Source organism: Scyliorhinus torazame, chromosome 18, assembly GCF_047496885.1.
Source record: "Scyliorhinus torazame isolate Kashiwa2021f chromosome 18, sScyTor2.1, whole genome shotgun sequence".
NCBI classification, from domain to species: Eukaryota; Metazoa; Chordata; class Chondrichthyes; order Carcharhiniformes; family Scyliorhinidae; genus Scyliorhinus; species Scyliorhinus torazame.
In genome coordinates, this window is record NC_092724.1 from 128,135,713 (window position 1) to 128,163,189 (window position 27,477).

The 27,477-nt window shown below is 48.3% G+C and overlaps 1 protein-coding gene across 6 annotated transcripts in view; it reads left to right on the forward strand.

The window, feature by feature from the left end:
* The first annotated feature begins 872 nt into the window (after positions 1–872).
* LOC140395496 (netrin-1) overlaps positions 873–27,477 on the forward strand; it is a 266,763-nt gene continuing 240,158 nt past the window's right edge. The window contains exons 1-2 of one of the 6 annotated variants that reach the window (XM_072483325.1): positions 873–1,020; positions 11,701–12,765. In XM_072483325.1, coding sequence (XP_072339426.1) covers positions 11,748–12,765 — 1,018 coding nt within the window. In that variant the 5' untranslated portion in view covers positions 873–1,020; positions 11,701–11,747. Of the gene's footprint in view, positions 1,021–1,836; positions 1,975–3,714; positions 3,737–10,832; positions 10,998–11,239; positions 11,541–11,700; positions 12,766–27,477 lie in introns of those variants that run through there. The other 5 variants (XM_072483328.1, XM_072483329.1, XM_072483326.1 and 2 more) reach the window with 5 other exon arrangements.

The following is a 27,477-nucleotide window of genomic DNA, read 5'->3' on the forward strand; positions in this document are numbered from 1 at the left end:
ACACTTACACAATTATACACACACAATTATACATATACAATTACACCAACACACAATTATATCCATACGCACAATTACACACGCATGCAATTATACACACACAAGGACACATACAATTATGCACTCACAATCACATACACAATTACACACAAACACGATTTCATACACAATTACGCACACATGCACACATACACAATTATACATGCATATATCACACATATGCAATTTCAATTACACACGCACATCACAAATACGCACACACACATCACACATAAACAATCACACGCACACACAATTCCATGTGTGCTCTTACTGAGGTCCAAACTCAAGATTCATTCACCAGTTAGTTCAGCTTCCAGATGTTGATTTTTTCTTTCTACGCAGGTGCATATGGATTTAACAGAACAAGAATCCCGCTAACGAGTTTACGTTTTGCTGCTTAAACGGGTTAAGGCAGTCTGCCTTGCCCGTTATTACAACAGGGGAAACCGTGGTCCCATCTGCTTCTGAAATCATTGCAATAGAGGCGAGGAACCTGCGCGATGCTTTCACTAACTCATTTAAATTCACCCAGCAGGTATTCACGCAGCAGTTTGAATTATTTCTAATGACTATTTTTGAAAAGTTGCGGACGGCAACATCGTACACTCGAGCGGAATATGCATTTTATGAGGACTAAACCTGTTTTGCAACGTTAACGTTTGCGTATTTTCCGCCTGGGAAAAGTTTCAGAGAGGAATAAAGGCTCGAGGAAGTCGAATTGAAGTTTCGTTCCGGTTGATTTCAACTTGTTCCCCGGGATGCAGCCCCTCCCTTCTATTAAAATTAAATTATTAGTAAAAACATCGTGCCTGTTGACTTTGGCAGGGTTTATAAAGGAGCGCGAAACCACACAAAGACTTGTTGCCAATCCTGCTCGAGGAAGGTTACCCCTGTGGTGGGATTTCTTTTCCCTTTCCAGGGAGGATAGCTGTGGGATTCTGTCCTGAGTATAACTCTGGTGTTGGCTGCACATTTCAGGTCAGTAAAGCGCCTGCTTTTCAATCCGTGGGGGAGGCAGGATAGAGTTTTTAGCCAAGGTGAGGGGCAGTGCATATTGCAAGTCATAAGCTGGGGTCGATGGTCGGCAGCTTTTAGAAGGGTTTTTTTTGGTGTGTGTGTTGTGTGTGGCCTAAGCACAACTTTACCAAGTTTAAAGTGTGAAGGGTGTGCAGCGATCAAAGGACCAGTCGGGAAAAGAATGCAAAAGTGTGTACAATATGGAGCAGAATGCTAAATTATTCAAAGTACTCAGGCTGTAATCTATGTACCGACTGGTATCTCGACAGCTTTGTAAGTTTAACAGCGGCTGTTCTTTTTTTTAGGGTGGCGGGGGCGTGTTTGTTTAAATCTTTCCTCAAACACATGATTTCACACCGAAGCGTTCTCGCAAGGCGGACCCTTGCACAGAAGCAGTCCCTCGTAATTAATTTGGCGTTTCAGAATAGAGACGGGGCTGAATAATGCCCGCATTCATCCCGACAGACTCATCTGAGAAAAAAAAAATCTCTAAGAAAAGCTTTCAAAAAAAAAGACCAGAAAATACCATTCCGTTACTGTTCAAAGGAACTGTCAGTCCGCGGAATAAATCGCCGCCGATTATTCGCTGCTTATTTAAACAAGGCCTTGGTGGATTTCCATAACCCTACAATTACTGAGCAGAAGTTTTTTTTGTGTGTGCGTGGGTCGGAGGGAGGGGGGATGTGAAGGGGGGGGGGGGGGGCTGGTTGGGTTTCACACAAGGGTGCATTGCAGTGTGGTCGAGATTGGTCTGCAGGGGAACTAGAATGGGGAAACTGACTTTGCATCTGGGTCTTAACTACACATCTCTGGAGAGAAGTAACCCTCCGCCTTCTGGTCCCAAGGGAATGACAACATAGCGGGAGTGCTGATGTCCCAAAGTGCACTCGACTCCACAGCTTGCAAATGTTAAACGTATGTTTCAACAGATCTCTTATATTTAAAAAAATATGCCTGGATTTATTCTCATCTCTTACCTATTTTATTTTGCAGACTCTTCCTGCTCAGTGTGTGAGAGAGGGGGGAGAGAGAGAGACAGAGAGAGACCGCCCTGACAAAGAGTGAAATTCACTTCTGACACGATTCACTCCGCATTTTCTGAGATCTAATTCTTAAAATCTGTCTCATCATGTTCTTTGCCGAATTGAAGTTCACCCTGTCAGGATCAGCTCTTGCTATTTATTCCATTCGGCTGGAAGTTCGCCCTTTTAAAAAAAAATTTGCAAGCGAACGAATAGTAACGTTAGCATTACTTCCCTCAACCTCTCTCTGTTTTTGCGCCCCCGACCCACACTGATTTGTATCCAACTTTCCGAGTTTGTCAAAGTGACGGTTCCATTCGGAGCTCACACCTGTCCAGAATCCACAACACTGGCAAGAAAACGTACCGAGCAATTTTAATGAGTGTAACAGTGAAATATGGTTTATTGCACTGTCCCCTGATAGCCTCTCTAACCTATTCACTGACCCGTGAAATGTGATCGCAGATTAGAGTTCACCACAATAGTATCTCTTTAAACATTCTAGAAGAGTGTAACGATCATACTTCCCAAATTCAGGTCAAATCATCTTTCCCAAAGTTCGAGGGAATGAAAACAGTGGAGATTGTTAAAATATTGCTGTCGGCAGTTCGATTAGCTGCGACCTGTTAATGCGATGATGTCTCACGGCGCCGAGGTCCCAGGTTCGATCTCAGCTCTGGGTCCCTGTCCGTGTGGAGTTTGCACATTCTCCCCGTGTTTGCGTGGGGTTCGCCCCCACAACCCAAAGATGTGCAGGGTAGGTGGATTGGCCGCTAAATTGCCCCTTAATTGGAAAAAATGAATTGGGTTACTCCAAATTTATTTTTAAAAATGTTTATAAGTGCTGTGAGCTACGGGGCAATGGACCGGGTGCGGGAAGGTGGGATTGGAAAGGGCACGTGCTTGTCCTTGGGCTGGCATGGATAAGATGGGCCGAACGGCCTCCTTCTGTGCTATACCGTGTCTATGATTCTATGACAGCGATTTTCAAGGAACGCCTTTCGCTAACAGTATATTACACATTTTGATTAAAGTAACAAAACGGTAAGTGATTTACAGGCTCCTTTTCAAAAGTGAGATCGATGGGAGGGGGATTTATTGAAAAAAATGCATCCCTCTCTCTCCTTCCCCCAACCCCCTCTCCCCGCCCGTTATCTTTCCAAAATTGTGGGGAGTTTGCAACCTGGAACCCGGAGTCTTGGCTGCCTCCAACCTGTGGTTACAGCCCCCGGGCCAACCAGTGTCCCCCGGGATCATTTAATGTCCCAAATGGATATGAAACTATTCCATTCTCTTCCATTATTTTTTCAATCACAACACCGGGAATAAAGGCATTCGGAGGATGAGTTGATCGTTCCGAATTTAGCCTCCGTGTTAACTAGAAATTAATCCCAACCCCGCTTTTACAAACAAAAATGAAGAATGGCCAAGCAGTGTTCCTCAAAGTAGACGCTGCTAATCGCAAAACAAAGGTGACGTGCCCTGGACGGTAATAAACGCGCTCCGGGGTAAGCCCCCCCTCCCTGTATCAGTTTTAAGGAGCTATTATTGAAGATTTCAAAGTTGAAGCCATCAGGATGAAATCTGTGGTCGGTGATAAGATTGTTGGAAAGTCGTGCTTATTTCTAAAGAACAGGTTGTGTGTTACATAACAGGTACACAGAGATAGCCATGAGTTCGGTAGTAAACTGCTGTTTTAACCAAGTGTAATAAATGAAGCGGGGGAATGATAAGACACGATTGCAGTTTGGTATTCGAGTCAGTGAATGGAACGCTTTTCAGGATCCATATTCCAATTAACTGAAGTTGAATAGTATCACTTCTGTTGTGCTCTTGCTTTTGTTCTGCATAAGGTTGGAACATCTTTAAAACTCTTCAGTGGTCTTATCATCTACATTAACTCTCTGCGGTTCCCGGGGTTTATTTTAAAAGAAAAATACAAGGCTGGCCCGCTTTCTCCAGCAAAGCTAATGTTTTGCTGATTGTCTCCGATTGCAGCAACGTGCGAGCCTGGGATAGAGTGCTCCAAATTATTCTGTGTTTGGACAAGCCAAACATTGTTCTTGCCCTCAACAAACTAGAGAGGGGTCATCTGGCTCGTCCCCCCTACCCTCACCCCAACCCCAACCCCAGCCCCGTGCTAAACTCACTATGTGCCTCTGAGACCCGATACAGCAGATGTGAGAATCATCCGCTTTGACCGACGGATACAAAGTAATAGACACGAGAGAACACATCAAAACACCAGCTACCACATCATTGGGACAGCATTGTCCCAATACTAACGGTGTGAAATGACTTTTCTGATCGCCTGAAAAGATGCCCCCAAAAGTCTCCAGACTATTCACAACCCTACCTTAATGAATCCAATAATTCCCAACTGCTGTAACCCATTGACTATCGCAGCCAATCTGATACAGGCGCATAGGAAGATGCCATCCCTTTGATGAATTGCAGTTCGATTTTTCAGGCCATCCATTTCCTCTGAGGCGAGAACTACTTGTTTGGTAGTAAACAAGGTTCCCTTCCCCCTGACTGGCGTTTAGACTGGAGGCTCACTGAATGTTCAATTAGTGAACACAAGTTCGATTCGTTCTAGCATGGGGCTGAATTTCTACCCGGAGTGGGGACAAATCATTCATAAAGAATTAATTTGTAAAACCTGTGGAATGTGAGCCATTCAAAGGTGTTGGGGGGGGGGGGGGGTTGCGGGGGGGGGATGAACTGGTCAACAAGCTCAGTCAACAGATGCTGAAAGATGGGAACAAGTTGGAGGATTCAACCCCTTTGTTCAAAATGGAACAAGGAGATGAAACTAATTGGAAAGAATTATAGAGTACCCTTTTCTAAATCACGATATGGGCCAGGTTAATCACGCAACTCTTCCCCAGCGTACGGGTTAGCATCTTGAGCATAAGCCGAACCATTTACTTTTATATAACCACTTTAAAGTTCGTTCGAAATGTGTGTATTTAACCAATAATTAGCCAGTGAGTTCCAACAATTGGAAATGTGTGCTAAAATATGTACGAGATTTTAATATACTTTAAAACGTTTCAACCTTTAACGGAATTACAAAATCTATAATGCAGCTAAGACAGATCAAGACGGCTGAATTCCACCAACTTTAAACAAAGAATTAAAAGGGAGCAATTAATTCAAAATAAGATTTTTTTAAATGTCCCGTGTGGTCCAGGCGCTGCCAGTTTTAATCTTTCCAAGATAGTGTCCAGTTACTTTAAAGCAACAACCGCAGGCTGAGCTCGGTATTGATGATTGCTGTGTGTTCACGGCAGTCAAGGCGTTCGATTATTGTCACAGTAGTATTTTTCAGATTGGCGCAATTAAATATATATTTTTTAACGTTTTCGCTGATCGCCAAATAACGTCTCGTTTATAAGTTGCAAATTGAAGGTATTGAAGAATAGTTGGAATGTTTAAATAGTTGACTGCCAATGTTTCCACTCTGAATTTTCTTTTTCCCCCCAGAAGTCAAATCCAGAAGTGCCTCGGAAACAGTTTGACCCGCAGTTTAAACTGGGCTAATCCGTTTCATGAAATAATTAATTTTATCAGATTGGCATTAATGGTTTATAAACTATTCAATACAAAATACTATCGTCTAATTGGGATGTGATATAACGATGGTCAAATATGCAGAGATATTGAGTTGGTTAAACTTATAGCGGGCACAAATTTGACGTGGGTGGGGGGGAGGAGAGAACTTTGAAAAGATCAATAGAATGGACGTGTTTATCATGCAAAGCAAATCAACCTCTTCCCTCTTCCAAAAAAATGCCCCCCAGTCATAGGTTACTATTATTAGTTGCAATGATTTGTCTGCCTCCTAATTGGGATCTAGGTAGCGACCCCAATGAGTCCGGGGTGACGGTGTTGTAAAAACGATTTGGGTAAGGTATTATGGGCTATTTCACGGTGAACAGTTAACAAATCCCACAGCCTGCTGACAGGGGACCGGCCGGGGCTGCTGAGCCGGGCTGTCCTGCCAGGCCAACGGCTGGAATCCCAAAGCCACCCCACTGAGAGAGCAGGACTGAGGCGAGATTAATCAGGGACTAATTCAATTTACAACAGCCCATTTATTCAGCCTCCCTTTTCAAGCAGAAGCATTGTGGAAGCACATTTGCATAGTCTAAATCTGCAGTTGTGGTGAACTGTGATTGCCACTATAACACGTTCTTGATTCCCTACTTTGCAACCACGATCATTAGGTTGACAACAATATACATTCAAACCGGGTTGGCTAGGTTTATTAGATACAGAAAAGCTGCTACTTTTCACACACACACACACACAATTTTCAAACTACAAAGTACGGCTGGATTCGCCCAGCAGATCATTTCTGACACCCTTTTCGAGCCTTTTTTGTTAAGGGCGGTCTGCATTGCACATGCCCCTCTAGAAAGAGTTTATTTTTCATGTGTTTTTTTGGCTGGGTGAGCATCTTTTTATCAGCAACGTTTGCGGGGGAGCGGGAGAAGCGAATTTCCATCGGCTCCAAGTTTAAACAATTTCATTTCGGTGTCAATTGTGGTTTACATGTGAATTTGTGGCAGTCCTTTGTGTTGTAACAAAACTGCTGCGGAATATCTTCCTCCACCATTTAAAACACAGTACGAAGTCTTACAACACCAGGTTAAAGTCCAACAGGTTTGTTTCGATGTCACTAGCTTTCGGAGCGCTGCTCCTTCCTCAGGTGAAGCATTTAAAGCACATTCATGCTTTAATTGCACTTTTTTTTGAGGTGTATCTTGATGTCCGACAAATTGTGGTTAGAAATCGCATCGGTTTCCCCCTTCGGCTATTCTGTGCGGCCCACTTCCCACTCGGGAGAGGGGAACATCCTCACGGAGTTCTGCGGGCGCTGTTATGTTTCAGGGTAGAAGGACGGTTCAAGCAGCGACAGGTGTCTCCTGGAATCAAACCATTTGTAGCACCTTCCAGTAAAATCCCATGCTCGCCCCCAACCCCCAACAGTCCCCCCCCCCACCCCCCCACCCCCACCACCACCACCACCACCCCCTCCAACCGCCCCCCCCACCCCCAAATCGCCACCAGCAGACCCTCCCCGCATCCACCCCTCCAAACCTCCCCCCCCCCCCCGCCACCGGATCTCACCCCCCCCCCTCACCGGCCTCTCAAACCTCCCCCCCCCCCAATGGTCTCTCATGCCCCCCCCCCCACCTGCTTCTCAAACCTCCCCCCACCCCCAACGGTCTCTCACCCCCTCCCCGGCCTCTCACCCCACCCCCCCCAACAACTGGCCCCTCAAACCCACCCACGCACCGGCCAGCAGCCACTCCAATCTCCCGCCACCACCCATTCAACAACCCCCCCCCCCCCCCACCAGGCACTCACCCCCCCCCACCAGCCACTCACCCCCACCAGCCACTCAACCCCCCACCAGCCACTCACCCCCCCACCAGTCACTCACCCCCCCCCACCAGAGCCACTCGCCCTCCCCACCAGCCACTCTCCCCCCCCACCCCCCCACCAGCCACACACCACCCCCCAACAGAGCACCCCCCCCACCAGCCACTCACTCCCCCCCCCACCAGCCACTCACCCACCCACAAACCACTCACACACCCCCAACACCGGCCACTCACCCCCCCCCCCAAGTTGCCACTCATCCCCCCCACACCAGCCACTCACCCCCCCCCCCAACAACCACTCACCCCCCCCCCACCACCACCGGCCACTCACCCCCACCACCAGCCATTTGCCCCCCACCCCACCAGCCACTCACTCCCCCCCCACCAGCCACTCACCCACCCACAAACCACTCACCCCCCCCCCCACCGGTCACTCACCCCCCCCCCTCCCCACTAGCCACTCACCCCCCCCCCGCCACAAACCACTCACCCCCCCCACCACCGGCCACTCACCCTCCCCCGCCAGCCACTTCTCCCCCATTAGCCACTCCCCCCTCCCACTAGCCACTCACCCCCCCACTAGCCACTCCCCCGCCCCCACCAGCCACTCACCCCCCCAGCCACTCACCCCTCCCAGCCACTCCCCCTCCCCCGCCAGCCACCTCTCCCCACTAGCCACTCCCCCACTCCCACAAACCACCCACACACCCCCCCCCCCACCACCACCACCAGCCACTCAACCCCCCCCCCACTAGTCACTCACCCGCCCCCACCACCGGCCACTCACCCCCACCACCAGCCATCCACCCCCACCCCACCAGCCACTCACTCCCCCCCCCCCACCAGCCACTCACCCACCCACAAACCACTCCCCCCCCCCACCGGCCACTCACCCCACCCCACCAGCCACTCACCCCCCCCCACAAACCACTCACTCCCCCCCCCACCAGCCACTCACCCACCCCGCAAACCACTCACCCCCCACCGGCCACTCACCCCCCCCCACTAGCCACTCACCCCCCCGCCACAAACCACTCACCCCCCCCCACTAGCCACTCACCCCCCCCCCCCACTAGCCACTCACCCCCCCCCACCAGCCACTCACCCCCCTCCCAGCACCACCGGCCACTCACCCCCCCCTCCACTAGTCACTCATCCCCCCCCCACACCACCACCACCGGCCACTCACCCCCACCACCAGCCATTCACCCCCCACCACCACCGGCCACTCACCCCCACCACCAGCCATTCACCCCCCACCCCACCAGCCACTCACACCCCCCACCCCACCAGCCACTCACCCACCCACAAACCACTCACCCTCCCTCCCCACCGGTCACTCACCCCCCCTCCCCACTAGCCACTCACCCCCCCCCCGCCACAAACCACTCACCCCCCCCACCACCGGCCACTAACCCTCCCCCGCCAGCCACTTCTCCCCGATTAGCCACTTCCCCCCTCCCACTAGCCACTCACCCCCCCCCCACTAGCCACTCCCCCGCCCCCACCAGCCACTCACCCCCCCAGCCACTCACCCCTCCCAGCCACTCACCCTCCCCCGCCAGCCACCTCTCCCCCACTAGCCACTCCCCCAAAACCACCCACACCCCCCCCCACCACCACCACCAGCCACTCAACCCCCCCCCACTAGTCACTCACCCGCCCCCACCACCGGCCACTCACCCCCACCACCAGCCATCCACCCCCACCCCACCAGCCACTCACTCCCCCCCCCCACCAGCCACTCACCCACCCACAAACCACTCACCCCCCCCCCCACCGGCCACTCACCCCACCCCACCAGCCACTCACCCCCCCACAAACCACTCACTCCCCCCCCACCAGCCACTCACCCACCCCACAAACCACTCACCCCCCCACCGGCCACTCACCCCCCCCCCCCACTAGCCACTCACCCCCCCGCAACAAACCACTCACCCCCCCCCCACTAGCCACTCACCCCCCCCACTAGCCACTCACCCCCCCCCCACCAGCCACTCACCCCCCCTCCCAGCACCACCGGCCACTCACCCCCCCCTCCACTAGTCACTCCCCCCCCCCACACCACCACCACCGGCCACTCACCCCCACCACCAGCCATTCACCCCCCACCACCACCGGCCACTCACCCCCACCACCAGCCATTCACCCCCCACCCCACCAGCCACTCACTCCCCCCCCACCAGCCACTCACCCCCCCCCCCCCCCCGCCACAAACCACTCACCTCCCCCACCACCACCGGCCACTCACCCCCCCCACTAGCCACTCACCCCCCCCACCAGCCACTCACCCCCACCAGCCACTCACCCCCCCAGCCACTCACCCCCCCCAGCCACTCACCCCCCGCCAGCCACTTCTCCCCCACTAGCCACTCCCCCCCTCCCACAAACCACTCACCCCCCCCCCACTAGTCACTCACCCCCCCCACCACCACCGGCCACTCACCCCCACCACCAGCCACTCACCCCCCCACTAACCACTCACCCCCCCACTAGCCACTCACCCCCCCACTCCCCACTCACCCCCCCCCACCAGCCACTCACCCCCCCCAGCTACTCAGCCCTCCCAGCCACTCACCCCCCACCAGCCACTCACCCTCCCCCGCCAGCCACTTCTCCCCTCACACTAGCCACTCACCCGCCCACACCCCCCCCCCCACCCCCACCACTAGCTACTCCCCCGCCCTGCACACACACAAACTATCGCAGAGATCATTTGAATATGTATATGTCGTCTGATTCCCTGCAGAGCCATTAAACGGTTTCAAATGAGGACGAATGGCACAGTGGTTAGCACTGCTCCCCCACAGTACCAGGGTTCACTCCCGGTCTCTGTGTGGAGTTTGCACTTTCTCCCCGTGTCTGCGTTTCCTCCGGGTGCTCGGGTTTCCTCCAAAGATGTGCAGGTTAGGGGGATTGACCATGTTAAATTGTTCCTCCAAAGTTTAGGTGGGGTTACAGAATTGCGAGGGAGAGCTCTTTCAGAGGGTCGGTACAGACTCGGTGGGCCGAATGGCCTCCTTCTGCACTGTAGTGAATTCGAGTTGTCACAAAGTGAGAACAAGTGGGAAAACTGAAAGTGCAAAGTATACACTCAACAAATGCTGAAGTTGAATGATGCGTTAGAGCTAATTTTATAACCCCCCCCCCCCCCCCCACGCACACACACACCCACCCACCCAATGTCTAGTCTATACGTTTAGCATCAAGAACAGCATTTTGCTATTCATGATATTGACGACCCAGATTTCAGGACAGATTGCCACTCCCCCAAAAAATGCAAATTATGGATGTGGCTATGCGAATAAATTGTAAAAATATGAACTGATCGGCCGTGTTGATGAGAAACTCCCTCGATAGAGATGAACTCACACAATCCAGCGCAATGAAGCCAGTGGGTGCGGGGAGGAATGACAACGTTAATTACAGAGCAACTACCTGCCAATTCACTGTTATTTCTCGCCGCACCGAACATCTCCACCACACAAGAGCTGCACATATTTGGGAATAGAATTGCACGGTAGTTTATTTAAATATATATATATTTCATTCCCTCCATGCAATCCCTATTGTCCCATATGTGGAAGTTCTTTTCTGAAAGATTTCTCTCCTGTGAACCCCGCACTATAGAATCAGGCTGGAAGAGTTTGAAGGGGACCGTGTTAAATGATTGCCGAGGCTGTAAACAGTCTAATTGGGCTCGTTCTGTGGCTGGACCTCCATGTGAAAGGGGCCTGCTTGCTATTGATAAACTACCAGTGGATGTCGTTGTTTTGCTCCCTGTGTGTGTGTGGAATGACACTCTCCGTCAGGGCACAGGATGACCTCCAGCTAGCAGGAGTTGTGCACGTCATTCAGTTTCTTCACAGACACAAGGCGCAGAGACAGAGTCCCAAAAGGCAAGGGAGACTCTTCACTGCTGGGACACAGGAATGACTGATGCACAGTACAGGCAGCGGTCTACTAGCTAAAGAAAAAAGGGGGCATCGTTTTTTTTGTGTGTGTGTTTGTTGTTGCATTGTTCTGCATTCGACCCAAGCGGGAGATTTGTTGTCATTCACAGGTAACGCTCTCCACAGAATAGGCACGGGGAAAGAATGTCAGGCAGGACGTCTGTAAACTTTATTTTGACCAGATTTGCTGAAGGCTTTTATTTTGTTCTTTCGCTGCTTTAATTGCTGATCACTCCGTGTGTGTGTGTTTTTTTGTTTTTCACCAACTAGGATCTTTCGTGGTGAGGAGCGAGGCTGCATTGTGAAGGCAGAACAAAATGCTGGTGAGTTTCTGGGGGTTTGTGTGCGTTTTTGTGAGTCTAGGCTGCCTGGTGGAAGGAGTCCGCGGGGGTTACGGCATGAGCATGTTTGCAGCCCAGCAGACCCCCCCAGACCCGTGCTACGACGAGAGCAGCAACCCTCGGCGCTGTATCCCCGACTTCGTCAACTCGGCGTTCGGTAAGGAAGTCAAAGTGTCCAGCACTTGTGGAAGAGCCCCGACCAGGTACTGTGTGGTCACCGAGAAGGCAGAGGAGCGCTTCAGGAGCTGCCAGCTCTGCGATAACATGGACCCCAGGAAGGCTCACCCCCCAGCCTACCTGACCGACCTCAACAACCCCCACAACCTGACCTGCTGGCAATCGGAGAACTACATCCAGTACCCTCAAAACGTCACTCTCACCCTCTCCCTGGGCAAGAAATTCGAAGTCACCTATGTCAGCCTCCAGTTCTGCTCGCCGCGCCCGGAATCGATGGTCATCTACAAATCCATGGACTACGGCAAATCCTGGATGCCCTTTCAGTTCTACTCGACCCAGTGTCGGAAAATGTACAACAAGCCCAGCAAGGCGGTGATCACCAAGCAGAATGAGCAGGAGGCCATCTGCACCGACTCGCACACCGACATGCATCCCTTCACTGGGGGCTTGATCGCTTTCAGCACCTTGGACGGTCGCCCCTCGGCTCACGATTTCGACAACAGCCCTGTCCTCCAGGACTGGGTCACCGCTACAGACATCAAAGTGGCCTTCAGCCGCCTCCACACCTTCGGCGATGAGAACGAAGACGACTCGGAGCTCGCCCGGGAGTCCTATTACTATGCAGTGTCCGACCTGCAGGTCGGGGGTCGCTGTAAATGCAATGGCCACGCGTCCAGGTGCATCAAGGACCGGGACGGCAACCTGGTCTGTGACTGCAAACACAACACCGCCGGCCCCGAGTGTGACCGATGCAAACCTTTCCACTACGATCGACCCTGGCAGAGAGCCACGGCCAGAGAGTCCAACGAGTGTGTGGGTAAGAGGAAACTTCCATCTTTTGTTTTTTAAACCCAGATCTTTGTATCGTCCGGGTGGGGGGGGGGGGGGGGGGGGGGGGGTAATTTAGCTGGGAGAGTCTGTGTGCAAAAGGGAAAGCTGAAAGAGTTTGAGCTCAAGCAGCTGGACTGAAAACTTAACCTAGTCAGGAAAAAACTGTGAGCATGTGGGTCATCGAGAATATTTACAATCTCCCAGTGACATTTAGCTTTGCTCTCTTCACCGGCCCGGGCATAAGATTGGACCATTTGAAATGCACATTCATTCCTTTTATGTGTCCTCATATTGTGGCGCTGCCGTGTTGCTACGCCTTGCAGCAACAGTGTGAGTGAGATCGTTGTTCATTATCTACTCAGAACTCCACTGTTTGTTATTTGTTTCATATTCATTGACTTTATCAGAGGCCTAGATATTTTATGTACCAAAGACCATTGAGTCTCTCATTGCACGTTGTCCACAATCACTCAGACAGCCGCCGCCTGCTGCTCTCTATTACCAACAGGTTAACGATCTTGTTGAGATTCACACGCCGTAGATGTTCAATCGCATTGAAATCCAAGTTAAAGCTGGCGGTTTGTAAGATGTGTGGCCTGCGACAGTAAGAATTATTAAGGATTGGCGTAGAGAGTGGCAAATCCCATCACAAATATTTCACAAAGAAAATTGGAAACCGATCTAATAATAAATCTTTTAGTTAAACTGAATAATCTCCAGTTCAACTGAATACCAATAAGAGGCATAGATTCAAAGGCTGAACAATCCATATCTATCAGCCACACAGATTATTCCGCATAGTCTTACTCAGATATAGCCTCAATAAACCAATCTATCCCAAAATGGACCTGTTGCTATTTATAGATTTATATTCACGTCGCACTTGAGATAATCGGGCCAGATGTTCAGAGGTGAAAGCTTGCAGTGATAAAATCTAACACCGCAGACAATGAAGGCACTCCACTGCAGCGCAAGCTAATTGCATTGAGAGTTACTCCCGAGACTGCGGCTCAAATCCTCAACCAGCAATGGCTGGAGAAATTGTTGCTTCACCATCAGTCTGATGGAAAATGCAGCTCCCAGTTTTCAGCCTGTCTGACGCAGGGTTGAATCGGGTTGTGCCCCTGGGGCACCTCTGAAAGAAAAAGCTGTCCAAAATTCAGCCACCACGGTGAAGGTTGGAGAGATTCTGCCACCGAGTCCTTCATCTCAAACCGCCACAAACTCTGCCATCCAGAGGGAGATTCAGACCCACCCTGCCATTTACTGCCGCCCTCTTTCATGAAAGGGTTTATACTTTTACTGCCACTCTCCAATAAACCTCGCGTCTTTGATGTCTCTCCTAACCTGATCGGTTTTACGGCCCCCCAGCCCAATAAAAACGGCCAATCTCGCTGTTGTTTTCCTGCGATCTTATTGACTTATTTATTTTTGGGGTAGGGAGTTACCCATCGAATTGGAGTTTCGACCTGAATCTGCCAGTTTGTCCCAGGCAATTAAGCTGTATTTGAATTAATTAATGCTGACGTGGATTTATCTATCCGAGTAAAAGCAAGACGATAATGTTTTAAAAGTGATCGGGTGGAGGAAAGACCGCGGCTTCGGGCCCTTAAGGAAGCCTCCTAATTCCCAGGAACGTGTCCTTAAACCTCATGAAAGCGGGAAATAGGTAGTTCTAATAATATAATAATAATCTTTTATTGTCACAAGTAGGCTTACATTAACACTGCAATGAAGTTACTGTGAAAAGCCCTTAGTCGCCACATTCCGTAGTTATTGAAGTATTTTGAGAAGATAACTTCTCAGGCACTTTGTTTTGCCATTAAATTAATTACAAATCATTAATAGATAGTCACTCAGCGCTCCTGACAAAACTGCAAGACACCACAGACGATACCTGTGTTAAAAGTGTGCAGGACTGAGAAATCGTGTGCTCGCCTGACTGGTAACCGAAGGGGAATTTGTCCCCAAAGCGCCTGGCTGTTAGTTTGAAATCATGTGAGGGCCATGGGGTTGCTAAGATGCCATGTAACAAAAAGAGCAAAGCGAATTGGGTTCGTGAAGTAACGGGGTTAGGGGGAGAGATAGCGCCCAGCACAACACTTCAAGGTGTTCTTCACAGATGCTGCTCGACCAACTGAGCATTCCAACACTCTGTTCATATTTCACATCTCCAGCACTCACGATATATATGTTTTTAATTTAAAGAACAGGGGAGGGGGACAAAATAAGAGGGTAAAGCATGAGTGTGTTTTAAGTGTCAATGTGTCTGCCTGCTGAATGGGTTGAGGTCTGACCTCCTGACCAGTCTGGGGAATATTGCGGAACTGTCCCACTTGTGTGCAATGTGATTCCTTCACACCAATGCTCAGAGGCGGCTTTTAGGACAGGCACTTTCTCTTACTGGGGCGCGGAGCTGTGGGTTCTCTGTGGGACACGCAAGCGATCAGGTCCATCGATCGTGCACCCAGCCACGTTTAACCTTTAGATCACTCTGCAGCCAGGAATAGTGCTGCCTCTTCCTGCGCCACATCATTCCTCTGTGAGTAAGAGGCATGGGACTGTATGTGAGGACATCTTCAAGCGGTTAATATAACAAATACATTCCCCCCAACTGCTATCGTTTCAACTCTCCCTCAACCGCTGTTAATCTATTCATTATGATAAGTGAATCGAGCCGTAAAACTAGGAGTGATCCCATAATCGTGTTGATTGTAACATTTAATATTTCACTTTTATTCTGATTTCAGTTTAGTAGACTGTGTTCATGAAGAATGTTAACCCGTTCGTTTACTGCAGAATGTGTTTAGTGGCTGGGGTGAACAAATGTTCTATTTCGCCAGATTTAAAGGGCGAGGGTGTTTGATGGGGGCTCGCCAAGAGTTTGAATCGAGCTGCTCAAGTGTCCATTCAAAGTCCAGCTGCAAAAAAAAGACAATACTCGGGGTTACTCCCAACCCCAATGGAGGGGATAATACCACAGCCTTAGCCACAGGCAGAGAGAGAGAGAGGGACCTTGGTGGTTGCAAATTAATACCTCTAGTCAGGCTCCGAAAAGTGATTGGAATCTGGAATATCCAGTGCCAGGTGCAGTGAGCAGTGGGTTGAAATGACAGCCCGGTCGAGAATTGAGGAGGGGTTTAAGGCTGGGTTTAAGTTTCGCAGTTCCCGCTGCTGGTTAAAGCTCTTGCAGTGCTTCGTAACAAAGGCGGTGACGCGCAGAAAATAGCTTCAGCAAAAGGAAAGGGCACTGGAGCACAAAGTGGTGGCTGGTTGCTTTTTACAGCTTTCACTCTCTCCTTTAGTGGCTCTGACAAGTTGCGCACGGCCCACGGGCGAGTGGCTGAAATTTGAGAATGGGAGGAGGGGCAGGGCACAGAGAGAGAGAGCGATGTGTAAAGTGCCTCGAGTTTACTTGCCCGCCAGCTTCTTCAATCCTTTTGAGAGAAAGAGAATTACAAAAAAAAAGTATTGGCCCAAGAACTGCAATGTCTCTCAGATAGTCAGGGTGAGGGTTCTTGGAGCAGGTGCGCCCACACATCAGCATTCCAGCCAGTGCTTGTGGTCGTCCTAGAACCCGGAGCAGACAATCAGAGCTGGATCAGCCCCACCTCCTCCCCATTTAAACACATCTCTTTTTTATCGTTCATTGGACATGGCGTCGCAGGCTGTGCCAGCATTTATTGCCCTTCCCTAATTGCCCTTGAGGAGGCAGATAAACGTCAACCACATTTTGTGGGTCTGGAGTCACATGTAGGCCAGACCAGGTAAGGACGGCAAATTTCCTTCCCTAAAGGACATTCGTGAACCAGATGGGTTTTTCCGACAATGGTTTCATGGTAGGGGCAGCACGGTGGCGCAGTGGTTAGCACTGCTGCCTCATGGCGCCGAGGTCCCAGGTTCGATCCCGGCTCGGGTCACTGTCCGTGTGGTGTTTGCATATTCTCTCCGTGTTTGCGTGGGTTTCGCCCCCACAATCCAAAGGTGTAGCTGGATTGGCCACGCTAAATTGCCCCTTAATTGGAAAAAATGAATTGGGTACTCTAAATTTATTTAAACACAAGACAATGGTTTCATGGTCATCGTTAGACTTTTTCATTCTAGGTATTTTATTGAGTTGAAATTCCATTACCTGCCTTGTTGGGATTCGAACCTTTTAAAAAAAAAAGTTAACAATATAAAAACACAGAAGATTAGCAAGCTTGTTCACTGCCCTGTGGTGCTGTCAGGGATCAGTATTTTTGTCCCCAAATTCAGAATTAACATTTCATAATTCAACATTTCTTTTTTTTAAATAAATTTAGAGTGCCCAATTCATTTGGTCCAATAAAGGGGCAATTTAGCCTGGCCAATCCATCTAGGCTGCACATCTTTGGGTTGTGGAGGCGAAACCCATGCAAACACGGGGAGAATGTGCAAACTCCACACAGAGAGTGACCCAGACCCGGGATCAAACCTGGGACCTCAGCGCCGTGAGACAACAGTGCTAACCACTGCACCACCATGCTGCCCTAAACATTTCTATTCATTTATTCACTGGTCAGAGTAGCAGCAGCTGTATATTTATTGGAATGTGGGTGTTGCTGCCAAGGCCAGCCTTCGATACCCATCCTAATTGCCCTTGAGTGGCTTACAAGACCATTTCAGAGGGCAGTTTAGAGTCAACTACATTATTGCAGGTTTTGAGTCACATGTAGGCCAGGCCAGTTAAGTACGGCACATTCATAGAATCGCTAGTGTGCAGAAAGAGGCCATTTTGCCCATTTAGTCTGCACCAAACCTCGGAAAGAGCACCCCACCTAGACCCACACCCCTGCCCTATCCCCGCAACCATAGAGCTATAGAATTTCTACAGTTCAGAAGGAGGCCATTTGGCCCATCGGGTCTGCACCAATCCTCTGAATGAGCACCCCACCTAGGCCCACTTCTCCGCCCTATCCCAATAACCCCACCTAACCTGCACTTCTTTTGAAACTAAGGGGCAATTTAGCATGGCCAATCCACCTGCACCTAACCAGCACATGTTTGGGCAGTGGGCGGAAACCGGAGCACCCGGACAAAACCCACGCAGACCTGGGAAGAACGTGTAAACTCCACACAGACAGCCACCCAAGGCCAGAATTGAATCCAGATCCCTGGAGCTGGGGCAGCAGTGCTAACCACTGTGCCGCAGTGCTGCCCAAATTCCTTTCCTCAAGGACATTTGTGACAACTGTGATATTTTCACAGTCACCATTACTGAGACCAGTTTTCAATTCCAATTTTTAAAAAATGAAGTCAAATTCCACCAGCTGTCCTTGTGGGAACCTGTGTCCCAGTGCATTAACCAGGGAATCTAGATTACAGGCCAGTGAAATTACCATGACTTAATAATTACCGCTAAACATAATAGATGTTAAGTCATCACCAAGTTCCAGTGCACCTAGTTTTAGTGAAAAGGAATTCACTAGATTAATTCGGGATGATGGTGAAGCAACAATCACTCGGGATGTGACTCTGGGCAGCTAACCTTACACTTCCAAAATGTACTGTCCCCCATGGGGTTAATCATTGATACACAAATGGAATGGAATTTGTCCCTCCCAATCAATAGTCACTGGACTAGTGATCCAGGGTAATGCTCTGGGGTCCCAGATTCGAGTCAGACCTTGGCAGATGGTGAAATTTGAATTCAATAAAAATCTTGTATTAAAAGTCTAATTAAGACCCTGAAACCATTGTCAATTGTCGTAAAGATCCATCTGGTGCACTGTTGTCCTTTACGTAATGTCCCTACCCGCTCTGGACTACATGTAACTCCAGATCCATTGCAGTGTGGCTGACTACGAAATGATCTCAAAATTGGCCTAGCAGGCCATTCAGTTCAAGGGCGATCAGGGATGGGCAATAAATGCTGACCCAGCTAACGACGCCCACGTGGTATGAGTTGATACGTTTTTTTAAAGTCAGGACCTAATCTTTCAGTAACATTGAGCATTGCCGCCTTCACTGTAAAAAATGTTACATTTTTGCAGAATTTTACTGCTCAGTAATTGAAGGGATGTTGGCAATTTGAGAAAATTCTGTTTCTAACTGCTTCAACCAAAACAATTGGTAGCCATTACAGTCCATGAACAGCATGTTTACTTTGCATGCCGCCTTCTGAAATATGTGTTTAATACACTTGTTGCAATAATGGAGAACGTACTATACATAGCGTCTTATCAAGTTCCTCGAGTCATCCCACCCATAATTGATGACGTGGATCTGCAGTTCCTGCTGTTAATTGAGCAAATTCAGCAATCATATTGCACATAGAGGATCACACCAAAACTGAGACACATATGCAGTTAATTGTTTTGGGGGCAATGAGGGGTTTTTCACGGATGAGGAATAAAGTATCTCCTCATGTCACCTCTGGTTCTTCTGCCAATCATTTTAAATTTGTGTCCTATGGTTACCAATAGTTCTGCCACTGAAATCAGTTTCATGTTATTTACTTTATCCAAATTGTTCATGATTTTGCCCAGCTCTACCAAAGCTCCTCTTTCCCTTCTCTGCTCCAAGCAAAAAAACACTAGTCTCTCCACATAACTGAACGCCCATTCTAACAAATCTTTCGTGCACCTTCTGTAAACCCTTCAAATCCTGCCTAAAGTGCATGACACCTGTAAATCAGTTGAATACTCCAGCTGTGGTCCAACCAGTATTTTACAATTTTACCATAAAAAAGCCAAAGGTCCCATATGGTTTTTTAAAGTAGATTTCTCAACTTGTCCTGTCATCTTCAAAAAATTTGTATACATACACCCAAGTTCCCTCCATTTCCACACTCCATTAACATTGCATCATTTAGTTTATATTGCTTTGCCTCATTTTTCCTGCCAAAGTGTATCACCTTTGCATTAAATGTCATCTGCTATGTGTCCCTCTGTTTCAGGCAATGTCCCCCTGGAATCTATTATTGACTGCCTCATTTCCAGGTTTTCTGTCATTTACAATCTTTGAAATTACATACTGCATGAATCCAAGTCCAGATCAATGCTAATATGTTTGGATGGTGGGTGATGTTGTCCTCATCATAACCAGTATGTATGAACATTTAACAACGGAGGTTACCAAAGAACAATCAAGAGGAGATGCCATGGGTGATTGTCCTCCTTCACCCGTGAATGCTCATTATTTTACCCTACACTAGCCTTGCTAAGATAAACTCAGTTAGGACTGGTGGATGGCACAGTGGTTAGCACTGCTACCTCACAGTGCCAAGGACCTGGGTTCAATCCTGGCCCTGGGCCACTGTCCGTGTGGAGTTTGCATATTCTCCCCGTGTCTGCATGGGTCTCACCCCCAAACACAAAAAGCTGTGCAGGGTATGTGAATTGGCCATGCTAAATTGTCCCTCAATTGGGAAAAAAAGAATTGGACACTCTAAGTTTATTTTTTTTAAAGCACTGATGGAAGATAATGGGCGAAATTCTCCGGAAACGGTGCGATGTCCGCCGACTGGCACCCAAAACGGCGCCAATCAGACGGGCATCGCGCCGCCCCAAAGGTGCGGAATGCTCCGCATCTTTGGGGGCCGAGCCCCAACATTGAGGGGCTAGGCCGACGCCGGAGGAATTTCCGCCCCGCCAGCTGGCGGAAACGGCCTTTGGTGCCCCGCCAGCTGGCGCAGAAATGACATCTCCGGGCGGCGCATGCGCGGGAGCGTCAGCGGCCGCTGACAGTTTCCCACACATGCGCAATGGAGGGAGTCTCTTCCACCTCCGCCATGGTGGAGACCGTGGCGGAGGCGGAAGGGAAAGAGTGCCCCCACGGCACAGGCCCGCCCGCGGATCGGTGGGCCCCGATCATGGGCCAGGCCACCGTGGGGGCACCCCTGGGGTCAGATCGCCCCGCGCCCTCCCCCCAGGACTCTGGAGCCCGCCCGTGCCGCCTTGTCCCGTCGGTAAGGTAGGTGATTTAATTTACGCCGGTGGGACAGGCAAATTATCGGCGGGACTTCAGCCCATCCGGGCCGGAGAATCGCGGGGGGTGGCCCGCCAACCGGCGCGCCGCGATTCCCGCCCCTGCCGAATATCCAGTGGTGGAGACTTCAGCAACTGGCAGGGGCGGGATTCACGCCAGCCCCCGGCGATTCTCCGACCCGGCGGGGGGTCGGAGAATGTCGCCCAATATCTGTGACTCTGCTGATATGTGTGGGTTGGTACCACAGTAGCTGTTGTATTTACTCACAGATTCATCAGGAGAGCTAGATGCATTGCTTTCATAGTTAGGTTATGCTAGAATGATTGCAATGAGAAACTAAAGAATCATGTCCAGGAGGTGCATGCATAATCTGAAGTAGATATTTTCATCTATATGAAATTTTTAAGTATAACATTTATCAAGAATAGTGTGGTAACTACTAAATATTATACAGTTGTCGCTTCTGAATACAAATGTAATGAAAAAGACAAGTGATCATAGTATGATATCAGGCACAGCACTGATGAATCCCAAGTCTGTATTCTTCTCATGAGTAGTCAGAAATCTTCATTTAATGGACATGAAGGTCATTTCGCAGTAGGGTATGAAATGACATTTTACTGTCTGCAGTTAAATTATATCTTTAACGAAACGGCTACATTAATGTTATGACAGGTTTCTAATGACACATAAAGGAGCTTTGCTGCTTCAGGTTTTATAATTCGGAACAGAATCTGGTGACCATTTGTTTAGATGCTCACAACATAACCAGAATTTGTAATAAATATGTTAGTATTTCACAGAGAAGCTCATTAATCTGCTAATGGTCAATTCTAAGTTCATTCTCATCAATAAAATATAAATAGCTATATCAGGGTTTTCCGAGGACATTCTTTATGACCATCCTGACCAACTGGGGGAAATAAAGTCATGACCTTGCCACATTTTTCTAAAAATGCTAATTAGCTACAAGCTCTCAGCGAGGGCTAAATGACTATGATAATTCAGATTTTAATGATTATCTTGCTTGGGCTATGAATAGAATATGTAAAAAAGTGTGCTTAATGATCAATCATAATGACAGTTAGTGATGTACTGTGGCAAGAAATGATCCCAATAGTTTACAAATTGAAAAATCCACCGAGCGACTGCTAATTATTGCAGAGTTGCAGAAATTATTTCAGTGGTCCTGAATAGATCCTTGTGACAAAGTTCAGCACTCGTTGCATCCATCATGTTGTCATTGCAGTTGGTTTGCTATGCATTCCTTTCATGTTATGTGAGCAATGTTACCACACACACATCACAAAACATTTGCTTGCTGTGCTTTCCAATGTAAACAATGATCTAAGGAAGCCCAATTTAGACTGATTTAATGAGATGCTTCATATGTTTATCAAAGGAAGACATTAATGTTTCACCTGTATTAATCTTGCAGTAAGATTTGAATTTGTAATAGATCATTCTTTTCAATGTTTGGCTGCAGTCTTGTAATTAGTGTCTATGTGAAGATTTTGATGATGGAATTTCTAAGAGTGCGCGAACACAATTGGCCATTAAAATAGTGGCAATGATTTTAACAACTGTTAGTATTTACTAATTGATAGCTGTTTATAACTCTAATGATTTCTCAGATCATTTGCTTTAAGGGGTTTGAGTTGCATGAAATTGTGGGTAAGTCTGAACTACACATGAAATTGTTCAAAGTCTGTCTTTTGAAAGAATTTTGCAGATTTATTCAGTGGCTTTTGCGAATGTGGACTAATTGCACCAACATCAAAGATGTCAGCATCTTAGATAACCACAGCCCAGATAGCTACAGCAGTTTCTAGAGACTATTAGCATAATTGTCCACATTAATGCAGGCTAACGTATCATCCACTGCCAATCATCACCAGTTGCCACTTGTGGACAGAATGCTTACTAAGGCTAGGTTACCAAAATTGCTGCACTGGTTTCAAACATAAATGGTTGCATATTTTCTGAACTGTAAGTTATTTGAAATGTTACCTCAGGGATTCAAACTGAGGGGCAGCACGGTGATTAGCACTGCTACCTCAAAGCGGCGGGGGCCCGGATTCGCTCCCAGCCCCGGGTCACTGTCTGTGTGAAGTTTGCACATTCTCCCCGTGGCTGTGTGGGTCTCACCCCCAAAGTCCAAAGATGGAGTATTGCGTACAGTTCTGGTCACCGCATTATAGGAAGGATGTGGAAGCTTTGGAGCGGGTGCAGAGGAGATTTACCAGGATGTTGCCTGGTATGGAGGGAAAATCTTATGAGGAAAGGCTGATGGACTTGAGGTTGTTTTCGTTAGAGAGAAGAAGGTTAAGAGGAGACTTAATAGAGGCATACAAAATGATCAGGGGGTTAGATAGGGTGGACAGTGAGAGCCTTCTCCCGCGGATGGAAATGGCTAGCACGAGGGGACATAGCCTTAAACTGAGGGGTAATAGATATAGGACAGAGGTCAGAGGTAGGTTCTTTACGCAAAGAGTGGTGAGGCTGTGGAATGCCCTACCTGCAACAGTAGTGAACTCGCCAACATTGAGGGCATTTAAAAGTTTATTGGATAAGCATATGGATGATAATGGCATAGTGTAGGTTAGTGTAGGTTTGTTTTTTGATTTCCCATGTCGGTGCAACATTGTGGGCCGAAGGGCCTGTACTGCGCTGTATCGTTCTATGTTCTATGTGCAAAGTAGGTGGATTGGCCACGCTAAATTGCCTCTTAATTGGAAAACAATAACAGGAATTCAAACTGAATTACATAGGGAGTGATCTTCCCTATGAAATGAAATGAAATGAAAATCACTTATTGTCACAAGTATGCTTCAAATGAAGTTACTGTGAAAAGCCCCTAGTCGCCACATTCCAGCGCCTGTTCGGGGACGCTGGTACAGGAATTGAATCCACGCTGCTGGCCTTGTTCTCCAGTCCTGCCAATGCCGCGCCCCACCATGGGTTTCCCGGCGGCGAGAGGTGGATTCAATGGGAAATCCCACTGACAGTGGCAGGAACAGAAGATTTCACCACCGGCCAATGGTGGGCCACCTCCCACCGCCGAGAGGCACACCGCGCGTGGAGAGGCCAGAGAACCTCGCCCATAGTGCTTTCAAACCTGGTTATGTAAAACGTAGGCTGGATTTTGGATGGATATTTTTAAGATCATAACAGAGTCAAAGAACAAAGAACAAAGAAATGTACAGCACAGGAACAGGCCCTTCGACCCTCCAAGCCCGTGCCGACCATGCTGCCCGACTAAACTACAATCTTCTACACTTCCTGGGTCCGTATCCCTCTATTCCCATCCTATTCATGTATTTGTCAAGATGCCCCTTAAATGTCACTATCGTCCCTGCTTCCACCACCTCCTCCGGTAGCGAGTTCCAGGCACCCACTACCCTCTGCGTAAAAAACTTGCCTCGTACATCTACTCTAAACCTCCCCTCTCACCTTAAACCTATGCCCCCTAGTAATTGACCCCTCTACCCTGGGGAAAAGCCTCTGACTATCCACTCTGTCTATGCCCCTCATAATTTTGTAGACCTCTATCAGGTCGCCCCTCAACCTCCTTCGTTCCAGTGAGAACAAACCAAGTTTATTCAACCGCTCCTCATAGCTAATGCCCTCCATACCAGGCAACATTCTGGTAAATCTCTTCTGCACCCTCTCTAAAGCCTCCACATCCTTCTGGTAGTGTGGCGACCACAGACAATATCTCCCCAAACGTGCCTGGGATTCTTTGGCATTCTTATGGTGAAAAGGATGGATTAATAATCCAGCATTAGGAAACTTTTCAGGAGGTGGGGTCCTTGGAGAAACCTCTTGTATGGCCAGTCATTTGTTAACAGCAAGAACATGAAAATTCTTTACATTGCCACAACACCCAATTGATTTGATCTTCTCATTTTGTTTAACTCTACTGAATGTACAGTGTAAAAAACATTGATGATGTAACACATAACCATGGGTGGCTCAATGGCAGTAATCTTGCTGCTGAGTCAGATAGTCAATGCCCACCTCCTCACCCTCTTACAGAGGCATGAGTCTAGGCTAATCAAGCAGCACCACTGTAACAACATATTTTTTGGGACATATTTGGACACTATTGTTTCAGGGGCCTTCCTGAGTGCAGGTTGGCTGCTGTGTCTGCCTACATGACAGCAGTCACTGAACCTTACAATACCTCACTGGTTGTGTAGGACTTTAGGACACCCCAAAAATGTGGGAAGGTGTTAAGTACCCGAACAGGTGGCAGAATGTGGAGACTAGGGACTTTTCACAGTAATTCCATTGCAGTGTTAATGTAAGCCTACTTGTGACAATAAAAAGATTATATTATATATTATATATAAATATACAAACACATGAAAAATTACATGTTTCTGGATAAAACCTTATTATTCAGTCATGGAGTGGGATATTCCTCATTCATGCACTATTTTTCCAGAGACCTCAGTTGTGAGACTGGGACAGCTGGGACTCAGCTTTTCTAATCTTCTGCAGATTAGATTTTTTTTCCCCCCCTCAGCATCGTTGCTCTTCATTTGCCCCACAGTTGGATTAGAATGCACAGGCAGGACCCAGGAACCATTCTTGGCACATAGATGCCCGTTCACTGATTCATTTCCCTTCTCACAACTCCTGTTATTACTGATGCTCAAAACACTTGCCCGCTCAGCAGGACGCAATGCACATTCTCAGTGACATCTTGAAGTGATCAAATGAAAGCTGGTTTGAAGCACACTGTTGGTAAATACTTGAACCCATCCCATCAGCAGCTGAGGCAAGAAATGGCAAGGGCAACTGTGACTTCTCCCACTACAGGTCCAGCAGCTCCTCCCACTGACAGTCCTGCTCAGTGAATCCATGAAAAGGTAATTCTCCACACCCTGTATCCCACCATTGTTAACTGCTTTACTGGAAACCTTTGCCCATCTGCTGTCGCTCACTCCCTCAGCATCTCCCCCTGCCACCTTCAAAATCTCCTTAAGGTGATCTTTCTCAGCAGTACTTGAGCAACCTCATTCTCTTTTCCCTTCAATATAAGTTAATCGTGTTCTCCCAAATCAACCTGTGGTTCACTATTAAATAATATACCAAGCGGAGGGGAAAATATGTCAAATAAATATGTCTTCAGTCACAATTTTTTTTTTGTTCCTTCCAAGCATTGTCACTAATGGTCATCTAAAATAGATGTAGATGTAAATTTAAGTTATTGATATTAACTGTTCAAAATAATAACAAAAAAATGGAGCTGACTTCCTAACTCATGAGTAGCAAAATCACAGGTTCATTATGCTGCTTGCATTCACTGTATAGTGCATCCTATATCAGTCATTGAGTACTCATTATTACAACAGCTTTTAAAATAAAGGGGCAATTAGGGGCTGGTTTAGCACAATGGGCTAAGACAGCTGGCTTGTAATGCAGAATAAGGCCAGCAGCATGGGTTCAATTCCTGTTCCAGTCTCCCTGAACAGATGCTGGAATGGGGCTTTTCACAGTAACTTCACTGAAGCCTACTTGTAACAATAAGCGATTATTATTATTTAGCATGGCCAATCCATCTACCCTGCACATCTTTGGGTTGTGGGGGTGAGACCCACGCAGACATTGTGCAAACTCCTGGGATTGAGTGTCGTGAAGCAGCAGTGCTAACTACTGCGCCATCGTGCCGCCTCAGCTTTTTAATGTGCTAGTGAACTGCAGGGGTAGTAAAGTTAACAGGTTTCATACCTAATTAGGGGATGTCATATCATGAAATGTGTTTGCCTTTAATGAAGGTGGCACGGTGGCACATGATTAGCACTGCTGCCTTACAGTGCCAGGATCCCGGGAATGCGCAAGTTAGGTGGATTGGCCATGCTAAATTTCTCCTTAGTGTCCAACACGTTAGGTCGGGTTATGGGTTACAGGGATAGGGTGGAGGCATGGGCTTAAGTAGGATGCTCTGTCCACGGGCCAGTGCAGACTTGATGGGCCGAATGGCCTCCTTCTGCACTGTAAATTCTATGAAGGTGATGTTATCACACTGAGGGTGGGTAGATCTGCACAACTCCATCTTTGTTCTTTATACATTGGCATATGCTTTCCGGCAAAAAGCCCCAAATATATATTTTTCTTTTTTAAATGTTTTTTTTAAATTTAGAGTACCCAATCATTTTTTTTCCAATTAAGGGGCAATTTCACTTGGCCAATTCATCTAACCTGCGCATCTTTGGGTTGTGGGGGTGAAACCCACGCAAGCACGGGGAGAATGTACCTTTTAGCTCATTCGGCTAGACAGCTGCTTCGTGATGCAGAGCAAAACCAGCAACGTGGGTTCAATCTCAAACAGGCTGAGATTATTCATGTAGGCCCCGCCTTCTCAAACCTGCCCCTCGCCTGAGGTGTGGTGATCCTCAGGTTGAATCACCACCAGTCAGCTCTCCCCCTCAAAGGGGAAAGCAACCTCTGGTCATTTGGGAATATGGTGACTTTACCAGACCAGGTAGAGGTGACAAGCTCCTGACAGGCAATCCAGTCACCTTTAGGAATTTGTTTTCATAGATTATCATAGAATTTACAGTGCAGAAGGAGGCCATTCAGCCCATCGAGTCTGCACCGGCTCTTGGAAAGAGCACCCTACCCAAGGCCAACACCGCCACCCCATCCCCATAACCCAGTAACCCCACCCAACACTAAGGGAAATTTTGGACACTAAGGGCAATTTATCATGGCCAATCGACCTAACCCGCACATCTTT